General features: G+C 41.3%; 1 protein-coding gene across 8 annotated transcripts in view; it reads left to right on the top strand.

Moving 5' to 3' along the window:
- Positions 1-12,860, top strand: part of LOC106579405 (cyclin-dependent kinase 14) — a 215,627-nt gene that overhangs the window by 55,164 nt on the left and 147,603 nt on the right. For 5 of the 8 annotated variants that reach the window (XM_014159277.2, XM_045701603.1, XM_045701610.1 and 2 more), the window contains one exon: positions 10,077-10,322. In XM_014159277.2, the coding sequence (XP_014014752.1) occupies positions 10,077-10,322 (246 nt within the window). Of the gene's footprint in view, positions 1-8,381; positions 8,637-9,356; positions 9,432-10,076; positions 10,323-12,860 lie in introns of those variants that run through there. The other 3 variants (XM_045701627.1, XM_045701631.1, XM_045701623.1) reach the window with 2 other exon arrangements.

Consider the following 12,860-nt stretch of genomic DNA (forward strand, 5'->3'; position numbering starts at 1 on the left):
GGAGAGTACATCGACAAAAACAACCACACAGCCATTTTCCTAGCAACTAGCATGCATCACAAATACCCAAAACACAGCTAAATGCAGCACTAACCTTTGACGACCTTCATCAGATGACACTCCTAGGACATCATGTTACACAATACATGCATTTTTTGTTCGATAAAGTTCATATTTATATATAAAAACAGCATTTTACATCGGCGCGTGACGTTCAGAAAATATTTTCCCTCAAATACTGCCGGTGAATCAGCGCCACAATTTACAAAAATACTTGTCATAAACATTGATACAAAATTAAACTGTCATTCAAAGAATTATAGATGAACATCTCCTTTATGCAAACGCAATGACAGATTTAAAAAAAGCTTCACGAGGAAAGCACTCTTTGCAATAATCTGAGTACTGAGCTCAGAAAAATACACTAGGCTATACAGATAGCCGCCATCTTGGAGTCATCTAAAATCATACATTGCATTAGAAATATTCCCTTACCTTTGATCATCTTCATCAGAAGGCACTTCCAGGGATCCCAGATCCACAACAAATGTTGTTTTGTTCGATAAAGTCCATAATTTATGTCCAAATAACTCCTTGTTGTTCGTGCGTCCAGTAAGCTACTCCAAGTGTAGAAAGCACGCGGACGATGTCCCGACGAAAAGTAAAAAAAAGTTGTATTTACGTTCATTCAAACATGTCAAACGTTGTAATACATCAATCCTTAGGGCCTTCAGAACGTGAAGATTCAATAATATTTCAACCGGACGGTTCCTGTGTCTTGAAAAAGGTTTTGGAACGGGAGGGATCCATCCTCATGAACGCGCTCCAAGAAGTGATGTCACCCCCTGCCTCAACAATTTCCCCTCCTTGTCATTCGGGCTCTGTTCATCATAGAAGCTTCAAAAAACTTTGTAAAGACTGTCGACATCTAGTGGAAGCCGTAGGAAGTGCACAATTATTACTACTTCATTGTGTATTCAATAGGAAATGACTTGAAGAGAGCCCATGCATCCAGATTTCCACTTCCTGGTAGGATTTCTCTCAGGTTTTTGCTTGCCATATGAGTTCTGTTATAATCACAGACACCATTCAAACGGTTTTAGAAGCTTCAGAGTGTTTTCTATCCAAATCTACTAATAATATGCATATCCTAGCTTCTGAGTTTGAGTAGGAGGCAGTTTAATATGGGCACATATTTTTTCCGAAATTGTCAATACTGCCCCCTAGCCCCAACAGGTTTTAAGATACCTTGGCACTAAGACAAATGGAAAACTCACTAAACCCAAAGGAAATAGAATACACGAATCAAACATAGTATTTTAAAACACCAACAAATAGTCATAATAAGTGTGATGTGTGTGGGTATTTGCAAACCTTAAGGTAAAAACAAACTATCTGCTTTCTCTGTTAGAGCTTCACATGTCTGGAATACTTTTCCATCAGACACACAACTGTACCACCTACCACCTACGCGTTGCTTGTTCTATGTTGCTCTGCATGTGCTCACTGCTCCTTGATTGTCTTTATTGTTCTTGTAATTATTTGTAATAACCTGCCCAGGGACTGTGGTTGACAATTAGCCAGCTGGCTAAAACCAGCACCTTTACTGAAACGTTGATTAATGTGCACTGTCCCTGTAAAAATAAAAATAAACTCAAACTCAAACTGCAATCCACTTTAATGACCGGACATTGTTCCACATAATGGAAACAGATGATAATGTTACAATGCATTAACTTCCTGCTCAAATTCACTGGTGTTACCTAAACTATAAAACCCAGCAACAGTAATCAGAAATTATCACAGAACGTTTCCGTTTCAACTATTCAGACCTCTACTGCAAATGTCCCACTGAATCCCTTACAGCTCGATATAGCCCAGCGAGCACAACCAACTCTTCTATTCTTACCAGTAGGAAAAAAATATAACCCATTCTCAAACAACGTTCAGCGCTTACCTCTATCGTAAGGTTAAAAACAAACTTAACAACTTTCTCTTCTCTTTCGGCTTCACACTTATGAAATGTCTAAGACTTTAAAAGTAACATGTAATGCGCCACATTTATAAAATACATCATAAGAAGAAAAAAATAACATTTTGGTGGGCACAGCTCTATCGCAATTACCTATCCACTATTATTAGAATTCATTAGGTTTAGGTTACTGTCTCTTCTTTGATTTAGTTATTTAAATACGGCTCCATTCTCAATATGCTATTCCAGCAGACCATTTAGGTAACAGACAAGTATTACATCAAAATCGCCTTGCTATTTATGTTGAATAAATGAGCCTTTCAATTTGAACTAAGCAAGCTGTTAAAACGTTCAGTTTATATTTTAAACAAACACAAGCAGCAGTATCTGTCCAGGCAAAACATACCAATAGTTGAATTACAATCAGAAACCCAGATTTTAGTCAATACCATAGACCCGATGCTATTGAAATGACGAAGAAATCCCTCAAATAACCCAATTTACAATTGTCTGGGGTCGTAACATCAGGCACATAATAATGACACAATTCCCAGAAAATAGCCTTAATTTAAGGTCCAAGCGTTTCTCCGCAGAGATTCTCACATGCGCAAAATGAATAGATTAGCAGTCAACGAGTTAAATCAACATTTATTGACTAGGAAACAGATCTTGTGCTCTTTAATAAAAGCAGATTGTTTTCACATGCAGCATATTTCAATTACATCACATTAATCCCACAATGATCATTTGTTTTAATGGATACCCTAGACATTGTACGACGTTATAACTTACATCGAGATTACATCTTAATTCGCTCTAACTTTATAGAAAAAGGTTTATTCAAGAAATCTAGCAACTCCTCTCATACTGGGAAGAACATTTTTTCAGGCCTCAGTTTTATTTGAAATGTAGTACCCGGACGGAGAAAATCTAATAAGCATTTTATAGTTACATCGTTAGGGTAAGTTAACCAAAAGTGGACACACTCCAATCAGTTTCTGAAACCATTGCCCAGACTTTGTAGACAGTTTAATAATGCTTAAACTTCATCTTTATCAAATGATCCATTAAAGGGACCAACTCAAAACCTATGTACATCTACGTATGGGTTGTTTAAGTTCTATCTAATTATATTCCCAGTATTACTTTATCAAATCTCCTGGTATTGTACACACATAGAATTCATCACATTTTCATATCTTCACAGAATCCATATGAAACGTAAGAAATTCTTAGGTACTCACATCAACCATTCCATTTGCATTTTCAAAGACTCCACAGCTATGAAGCAGCTCTCCAAACATACTCCCAGAGGAACCAAAACAATTTACTTTTGATTCCCAGACAGTGACCAGCCCGTCATGGGATCCTCGGCGGTTCTCTAACCTCCCAGAGACCACGGCAAAATCAAGCCTCCCAGGAACTATAGACCTTCCGCTGCTTTCTAAAATATCATCCCTCTCTCAATACCAGCCTGTGATATTCTATGATGGGCAGTGAAGGAACGGAACCCCAAGATAACGTTATATCAAACCTTATTATCCAAATTTCAATAATCTGATTAAGCATATTTCTATATGTTACTATCCTAACTTCAGATTAAGTCTCATTTCCACATTCACGCAACTCTCATATCACAGTCATACAATGCTATTCCTAAACATACTTAATCAATTAGATGTTTTTTGACAATATTTATATTTTTTAATAACTTGCAGGAACTTTTAAATAATTGCTATCTCATGGTTAGATCCTAGGATAATGCAACTCATACATTTACATCTTTCAATATAAAGGTTTAAAACAATTACATGTGCACCATACTATCTTATACTTTATCATCTTAACTAGTTCACACAGATTCCTGATGTTTTAACGTTAAATGGCCAAAACTAGTTCACACAGATTCTAGTTTTCATCTAGTTCACACAGATTCTAGATATTTAACACTAAATGACCAAACCCAGGGTATACCTGGCTAGCACATTTAAAATAATTGGAATTCACCACTTCTGAGGGTCACTTAGACGGTCACACAGACACTTTACAGAACGCACCGATCCCCACTGTGATCAATTCAGTTTCAGGATGGCACTAGGTCGCCTGCAACCGACCAATGATAGGTGTTTTTGAGTCGACTAACTCTCAGATCATTCTCCTCTGACTCGGCCCTGTTTACGCCTCCAAGGTGCCCCCCTCACACAGGAATACACACTCAGAGCCTACGTAACAGAGGCTTTTCTTAAAAACTTGACTTTGTGCGTTTCACTCACCTCTTCTTTTTTTTTTACAAAGTTCGAGATGTGGTATCCACTCTGCTCGCTCCCTCTCAGATCATGGGTGGGTCCATCTTCTCCGTTCCCAAAGTGTGGTCTCCCTGAGATCCCAAGTTTGAGGGATCCCTCGTGCATGATTTACCCAGGTCGTCAGGAGCGCTCACCAAGTGAAGATTCACATCCCCATCCCCATCCTATCCTCGTCGCTAAATGTGGTGGTTAATTTCTTTACTATCAAATGAGGAGAGACAAACGTATCACACAAGTCAGAGTTATACTTAAACTATATCTTTATTCACTTATTAATAAGAGAGCAGGTCAATACAACACACACATATAAAGTGAATCGATTGAGTGCTCTACGATACTGATGGCTGGTCGACGAATCACCCTCAGATGATTTGTTGAGAGCCCCAGACAAAAGTACAAAGGTCTTTTATAGCCAAGATACACCCCTTTCAGTATACATGACGAACAACAGATGTGTGGAATGGGTCACAAGGTTAAGATTTGTATGAAAGATACTTATAATTCACAGCAGACAGTATCTGCTGTAAATACTGTTTTTTTTGTGTAGAGACCAGCATCTGGCCCTGGGGTCGTCTCTCCCTGGTACCATATAGAACAGAAACATTAACTCATGCTCTGGAATGCAGTATCACCAAAGACATCTTAAATCTTCCAGAAACCCATCCTCAGTAGAACACATAGATGAGCATTCTAACAACCCCTTATTCTGCTGCATAAAACAACCATTTGATGCATTAAAAGTATTATAACATTTTTTTTCACCTTTATTTAACTAGGTAGGCAAGTTGAGAACAAGTTCTCATTTACAACTGCAACCTGGCCAAGATAAAGCAAAGCAGTTCGGCACATATAACAACACAGAGTTACACATGGAGTAAAACAAACATACAGTCAATAATACAGTAGAAAAATAAGTCTATATACAATGTGAGCAAATGAGGTGAGATAAGGGAGGTAAATGCAATAAATAGTCCATGGTGGCGAAGTAAATACAATATAGCAATTAAAACACTGGAATGGTAGATTTGACAGTAGATGAGTGTGCAAAGTAGAAATACTGGGGTGCAAAGGAGCAAAATAAATAAATACAGTAGGGGAAGGGGTAGTTGTTTGGGCTATTTATAGATGGGCTATGTACAGGTGCAGTGATCTGTGAGCTGCTCTGACAGCTGGTGCTTAAAGCTAGTGAGGGAGTGTTTCCAGTTTCAGAGATTTTTGAAGTTCGTTCCAGTCATTGGCAGCAGAGAACCGGAAGGAGAGGTGGCCAAAGGAGGAATTGGCTTTGGGGGTGACAAGTGAGATATACCTGCTGGAACGCGTGCTACGGGTGGGTGCAGCTATGGTGACCAGCGAGCTGAGATAAGGCGGGACTTTACCTAGCAGGGTCTTGTAGATGACCTGGAGCCAGTGGGTTTGGCGACGAGTATGAAGCGAGGGCCAGCCAACAAGAACGTACAGGTCGCAGTGGTGGGTAGTATATGGGGCTTTGGTGACAAAACGGATGGCACTGTGATAGACTGCATCCAATTTGTTGAGTAGGGTGTTGGAGGCTATTTTGTAAATGACATCGCCAAAGTCGAGGATCGGTAGGATGGTCAGTTTTACGAGGGTGTGTTTGGCAGCATGAGTGAAGGATGCTTTGTTGCGAAATAGGAAGCCAATTCTAGATTTAACTTTGGATTGGAGATGTTTGATGTGAGTCTGGAAGGAGAGTTTACAGTCTAACCAGACACCTAGGTATTTGTTGTTGTCTACATATACTGCGTGCACAATTATTAGGCAAATTGTATTCCTCTGGATAAATTTTATTGTTGAACAAACACAATGCTCTCAGTCAATCCAAAATGTTATTGAACCTCAAACCTGAATGTTTAACAAAGGAAAGTGAGTTTTGTCTTTCTAAGGGAAATATATAAGTGTGCACAATTATTAGGCAACTATTAGCATGCAGAATTATTAGGCAACTAAATTACAAAAATATTTTTTCTTAACTCACTTGTTTATTCTCAATTTTTAGAGTAAGTGTAACAGATAAGTAACACAAAATGACAATTATATAACATTTTTGGCCTTTCAAAAATATTCAGTGACCAATATAGCCACCCTTATTTTCAATAACTGCCATGAGCCTTCCATCCATGGAGTCTGTCAGTTTCTTGATCTGTTCACGATAAATTTTCACTGAAGCAGCAACCACAGCCTCCCAAATGCTGTTCAAAAAGGTGTATTGTCTTCCATCACTGTAAATCTCACGTTTGAGAATGGCCCACAAGTTCTAAATAGGATTTAAGTCAGGTGAGGAAGGCGGCCAGGTCATTATTCAGGCATCTTTGAGGCCCTTGCTGGCTAGCCAAGCAGTGGAGTACTTGGATGCATGTGATGGAGCATTGTCCTGCATAAAGATCATGGCCTTCTAGAATGCTGAGGACTTCTTCCTGTACCACTGTTTGACGAAAGAATCTTCCAGAAACTGGCAGTAGGTTTGGGAGTTGAGTTTCAGTCCATCTTCAACCCGAAAAGGTCCAACTACCTCATCCTCAATGATAGCAGCCCATACCAGTACCCCTCCTTCACCTTGCTGGCACCTGACTCAAAGTGGTTCCCTGTGTCCATTACTGATCCAGCCACGGGCCCATCCATTTGGTCCATCAAGAGTCACTTTCATTTCATCTGTCCATAAAACCTTAGAAAAATCTGTCTTCAGGTATTTCTTTGCCCAATCTTGACGCTTCAACTTGTGAATCTTATTCAGTGGTTGTCTTGTTTCAGTCTTCTTGACCTTGGCCATGTCTCTGAACACTTGACACCTTGTACTTCTGAACACTCCAGGTAGGTTGCAGTTCTGGAATACGGTGGCACTGGAGGATAATGGGTTCCTGGTAGTTTGACGTTTAATTCTTCTCAAGTCTTTTGCAGTTAATTTGCGCCTTTTCTTCCCCATGTGTTTTTTGCACCCCAGTTGACTATTCACAACAAAACGTTTGAATGTCCGATGGTCACACCTCAATAGTTTAGTTATTTAAAGAGTGTCGCATCCGTCTGAAAGGCATTTGACATTTTTGGCTTTTCAGTGTCAGTTGAATTAATTTTTTGGCCCATTTTACCTGAGGTAATGAGGCTGCCTAATAATTATGCACACCTTGATATAAGGTGTTATTCACTTTCGCCACACCCTCCCTCATTACACAAATACATATCACCTAAAAATGATTAAATCCAATAAGCATTCAAGTTTATATGGTTTGGAGTTCGAAAATGTGAATAGAAACAATGATAAGATCAGAATACTAATTTGCCTAATAATTGTGCACGCAGTGTATTCTAAGTCAGAACCGTCCAGAGTAGTGATGGTGGACGGGCGGGCAGGTGCAGGCAGCGATCGGTTGAAGAGCATGCATTTAGTTTTACTTGTATTTAAGAGCAGTTGTAGGCCACGGAAGGAGAGTTGTATGGCATTGAAGCTCGTCTGGAGGGTTGTTAACACAGTGTCCAAAGATGGGCCAGAAGTATACAGAATGGTGTCGTCTGCGTAGAGATGGATCAGAGACTCACCAGCAGCAAGAGCGACGTCATTGATATATACAGAGAAAAGTGTTGGCCCAAGAATTGAACCCTGTTGCACCCCCATAGAGACTGCCAGAGGTCCGGACAACAGGCCCTCCGATTTGACACATTGAACTCTATCAGAGAAGTAGTTGGTGAACCAGTCGAGGCAATCATTTGAGAAACCAAGGCTGTTGAGTCTGCCGATGAGGATGTGGTGATTATATAACATAATCTTGAAATTTTGCTCACATATTTCTCTAATAATCTGTCTAGCTCATATTGTAATGTAACTGAACCACTACTGTACATTCTCTAATAATCTATCTAGCTCATATTGTAGTGTAACTGAACCACTACTGTACATTCTCTAATAATCTATCTAGCTCATATTGTAATGTGACTGAACCACTACCGTACATTTTCTAATACTCTATCTATCTCATATTGTATTGTAACTAAACCACTACCATACATTCTCTAATAATCTTGCAGCTTATATATCATAGTGAGACTGTCCTATCTGGGTTAGGGTGACAGAGACGAATTCAGGGTGTCATACTAGGTAAACTACAGTTACAGTATGCCCTGCCTACAGCTATGATATAATGATAGCATGCAAAAACATTTATTTGCACATGTCACAACCATAGACACTGACTGTGTGTGTGCCAGCCAGTCTGTTCTCTCCACAGAGTCCAGAAAGGCCCATAGAGTCTTACTCTGACATTTTTGGGAGGTCAGGAAAGGAAGTGGGATGTGGGAGAGCTGTGGCTGAGGAATGGGAGGAACTGGGAGAGAGAGGATGTAATGCAGTAAGTATGTGTGTGTGTGTGTGTGTGTGTGTGTGTGTGTGTGTGTGTGTGTGTGTGTGTGTGTGCATGTGCGTGTGTGTGTGTGTGTGCATGCGTTTACACACGCGTCTGATATTAGGACCCAAGGCATATAGCAGTGATGTGATATATCCAAAGCCTTGTGGTGTTGTACATTGCTGTTGATGTTATTTTTGCATTAATCACTGTTAAAGGGTTTTGTTTGGGACATGAGTTATGTTGTTGTGTTACTGTCGAGATTTACTCTGCATGCATTAGTGCATTAGTGTTGCACTGTATACCGAAACGTATGTACTTTTTCCGATACTAGAACATGAAAAACGCCTTGGTACTAGAATTGTAGTTTCGGTACTTCTGTGTGTCTCACGGATCATGCCTGTTTATCAGTGCAGCCAATACCCCCCCCCCACTCAAGCTGCACAGAAGTTGACACACTTGAGTAATGTGACACGGCATGTAGTAATGTTGAAACTGTTAATTACATAATTTTTCAGACATTTTTCAGACAGTTGACGAACGCTTTTTCTCCATCAAATATCAAGAAATATTATTTATTAATCTGTGTAGTTACTTTTTAGCTTTTTAGTAAAATGGGTGGGGAGGACTCTTTCTTAGTGTTTCAATTAAGGATTCTAGCTGTAAAATAAATATATTTTTTTCTTGGCATTTTCTCCTGATTTGTTGTTGTTTGTTCCCTGTCAGAAGCCCAACTGTGTAGCGTGACTAACCCTAATCCTAACCTGGGTGAGAGAGCTGCTTCGCTCTGAGAGCTGCAAGGTGACTCTTCTGCAGCTTGGTCACTGTATATGTGTAGTGATTAGAATAGCAGCTCGTTGGGGAGTCCAGTACTAAATATTTCATCTGAAAGGTAGGCTGTGGCACAACACGACACGCTGCCTGGTCCTTTTTTTCTCTTTGGCGGCTGTGGAGTAGCCGGTAGGTTGCATTGTGTTTAGAGGGAATGCGTGTGTGTGTGTGTGTGTGTGTGTGTGTGTGTGTGTGTGTGTGTGTGTGTGTGTGTGTGTGTGTGTGTGTGTGTGTGTGTGTGTGTGTGTGTGTGTGTGTGTGAGTGTGTGTGTGTGTGAGTGTGAGTGTGTGAGTGTGTGTAGGCACAGCAGCAATGGGGTGTGAAAGAGGCAGAAACAGACTAGTATGGTTGCTGTGTTGTGATCAGAGGGATATGGAGATAGAACTCTTCTAACAGAGAGAGGTAGCACTGGGACTCCACAGGGAGGGAGAGATGGAGACAGACAGAGAGATTAAATGAAGGTAGATCTAGAGGAGGAGGGGACTAGGTGGGTGGGACAATTTTGGCCCGAACCGCAGAAAATGCAGATGGAATCATTTTCCTCACTTTAATTTTTCGCTCAACCTCTTTCTCCTTTCTCTCCTCCATCTCTCTCTGTCCCTCTCTCCTCTCAGATATGCGTCACAAAGATGTCCACACGCAGCGGCCAGGGAAAGGACTCGGTCATCACGCCCCTGGACACCATCCCTGAGGACAGGAAGGTAAGGGTTCAGCGGACACAGAGTGGTTTCGACGCTTTTGAGAAACCCGCCAGCCAGGTGAAGAGGGTGCACTCAGAGAACAATGCCTGTATCTCCTCCAAGGCCTCCTCTACTGGGAAAGAGTCGCCCAAACTGCGCCGACACTCCAGCCCCAGCTCTGTAAGTCTATACAGTAGCCTACACACTGTATGCTACATACTGTATATAAAATACACAGCACAGTCTATAGTATACATAGTTTATTGTCTACTCACTGAACAGCAGGGATCATCAACTAGATTCAGCCGTGGGCTGATTTCTTGTTGAGCGGATGGTCGGGGGGGCCGGAACATAATGACTAATAATTTGTAGACTGCAAATTGACCACAAGAAGCCCAAACAGATATAATGTTTGACTAAAACGTGGAAATACATGGCAACAGATGTATTAAATAAAAATCACTTGGAGCTGTTTTCCTGGTGTTTTTACAGTCTTTTATGTCCAACATTTTTTTAATTTTATTTAAAAAAGAAATGGTTGTTGATTTTTTGCTCTGAAAACTTGGGTGTCAAATGAAACCACCCACGTGCCAAATTCGGCCCGCATGCCTCCAGTTGGGGAACCCTGCTGTACAGTATATACAATACACAGTACGGTCATACAATGTATACTGTACAGTATACAGTACAGACTATAGGCCTGTAGTACATTATACTGGTTGGTACGACTATAGTATGCATTGGTTGAAGCGCAATGTTAAATTCAAATCTCCCTACCATCACATGTTAGCCAATTTGACACCCTCCCGCTTCTCGTCATGATCCGTCTGGCCATTACCGAGAACCACTATACCGGAGTCGTTAGCATTAGGGTCGTCAGAAAATTCTTTGCCCAAACCTAGCTCAAATTCTAGACGTCGACATAAAACGAGGCTACATGGACTGAATACGTTTTGTAGGTGAAACAGTTTTTATTAAATTCACAATTTATTGCTTTTCTGGAGCATTTTTGACAATGCTAACATCTTTCAGCTGAATCTCAGAGTTCTAACACCGGGTGCAACTCGGTTGCTGCGCAACAGTAGCAGCTAACTAAGAAAATGCTTGTAGCTGTAGCTAGCTAGGTTACACCAGTTGGATAAGAAGCAAAAGGAAGTTAGCTAGCTAGCTACATAGGTAAACTCAGCAAAAAAAGAAACGTCCTCTCACTGTCAACTGCGTTTATTTTCAGCAAACTTAACATGTGTACATTTTTGTATGATCATAACAAGATTCAACATCTGAGACATAAACTGAAGAAGTTCCACAGACATGTGACTAACAGAAATGGAATAATGTGTCCCTGAAGAAAGGAGGGGCCAAAATCAAAAGTAACAGTCAGTATCTGGTGTGGCCACCAGCTAAGTACTGCAGTGCATCTCCTCCTCATGGACTGCAACAGATTCGCCAGTTCTTGCTGTGAGATGTTACCTCACTCTTCCACCAAGGCACCAGCAAGTTCCCAGATATTTCTGGGGGGAATGGCCCTAGCCCTCACCCTCCGATCCAACAGGTCCCATACGGGCTCAATGGGATTGAGATCCGGGCTCTTCGCTGGCAATGGCAGAACACTGACAGTCCTGTCTTGCAGAAAATCAAGCACAGAACGAGCAGTATGGCTGGTGGCATTGTCATGCTGGAGGGTCATATCAGGATGAGTCTTTAGGAAGGGTACCACATGAAGGATGAGGATGTCTTCCCTGTAACACACAGTGTTGAGATTGCCTGCAATGACAACAAGCTGAGTCCGATGATGCTGTGACACACCGCCCCAGACCATGACGGACCCTCCACCTCCAAATTGATCCCGCTCCAGGGTACAGGTCTCAGTGTAACGCTCATTCCTTTGACGATAAACGCGAATCCGGCCATCACCCCTGGTGAGACAAAACCGCGACTCGTCAATGAAGAGCACTTTTTGCCAGTCCTGTCTGGTCCAGCGACGGTGGGTTTTGTGCCCATAGGCGACGTTGTTGCCGGTGATGTCTGGTGAGGACCTGCCTTACAACAGGCCTACAAGCCCTCAGTCCAGCCTCTCTCAGCCTATTGCGGACAGTCTGAGTGCTGATGGAGGGATTGTGCGTTCCTGGTGTAACTCGGGCAGTTGTTGTTGCCATCCTGTACCAGTCCCGCAGATGTGATGTTTGGATGTACCGATCCTGTGCAGGTGTTGTTACACGTGGTCTTCCACTGTGAGGACGATCAGCTATCCGTCCTGTCTCCCTGTAGCGCTGTCTTAGGAGTCTCACAGTACAGATATTGCAATTTATTACCCTGGCCACATCTGCAGTCCTCATGCCTCCTTGCAGCATGCCTAAGGCACGTTAACGCATATGAGCAGGGACACTGTGCATCTTTCTTTCTGTGTTTTTTAGAGTCAGTAGAAAGGCCTCTTTAGTGTCCTAAGTTTTCTTAACTGTGACCTTAATTGCCCACCGCCTGTGAGCTTTTAGTATCTTAACAACCGTTCCACAGATGCATATTCATTAATTGTTTATGGTTCATTGAATAAGCATGGGAAACAGTGTTTAAACCTTTTACAATGAAGATCTGTGAAGTTATTTGGAATTTTTCGAATTATCTTTGAAATACAGGGTCTTTATATTTTGTTTATATTTATATTTTGCTATGGAAGGTTTTTCATATGGCTGAACACTTGCGTGTAATCAGAGCACAAAT

The sequence above is a fragment of the Salmo salar genome, chromosome ssa02 (assembly GCF_905237065.1).
Source record: "Salmo salar chromosome ssa02, Ssal_v3.1, whole genome shotgun sequence".
NCBI lineage: Eukaryota > Metazoa > Chordata > Actinopteri > Salmoniformes > Salmonidae > Salmo > Salmo salar.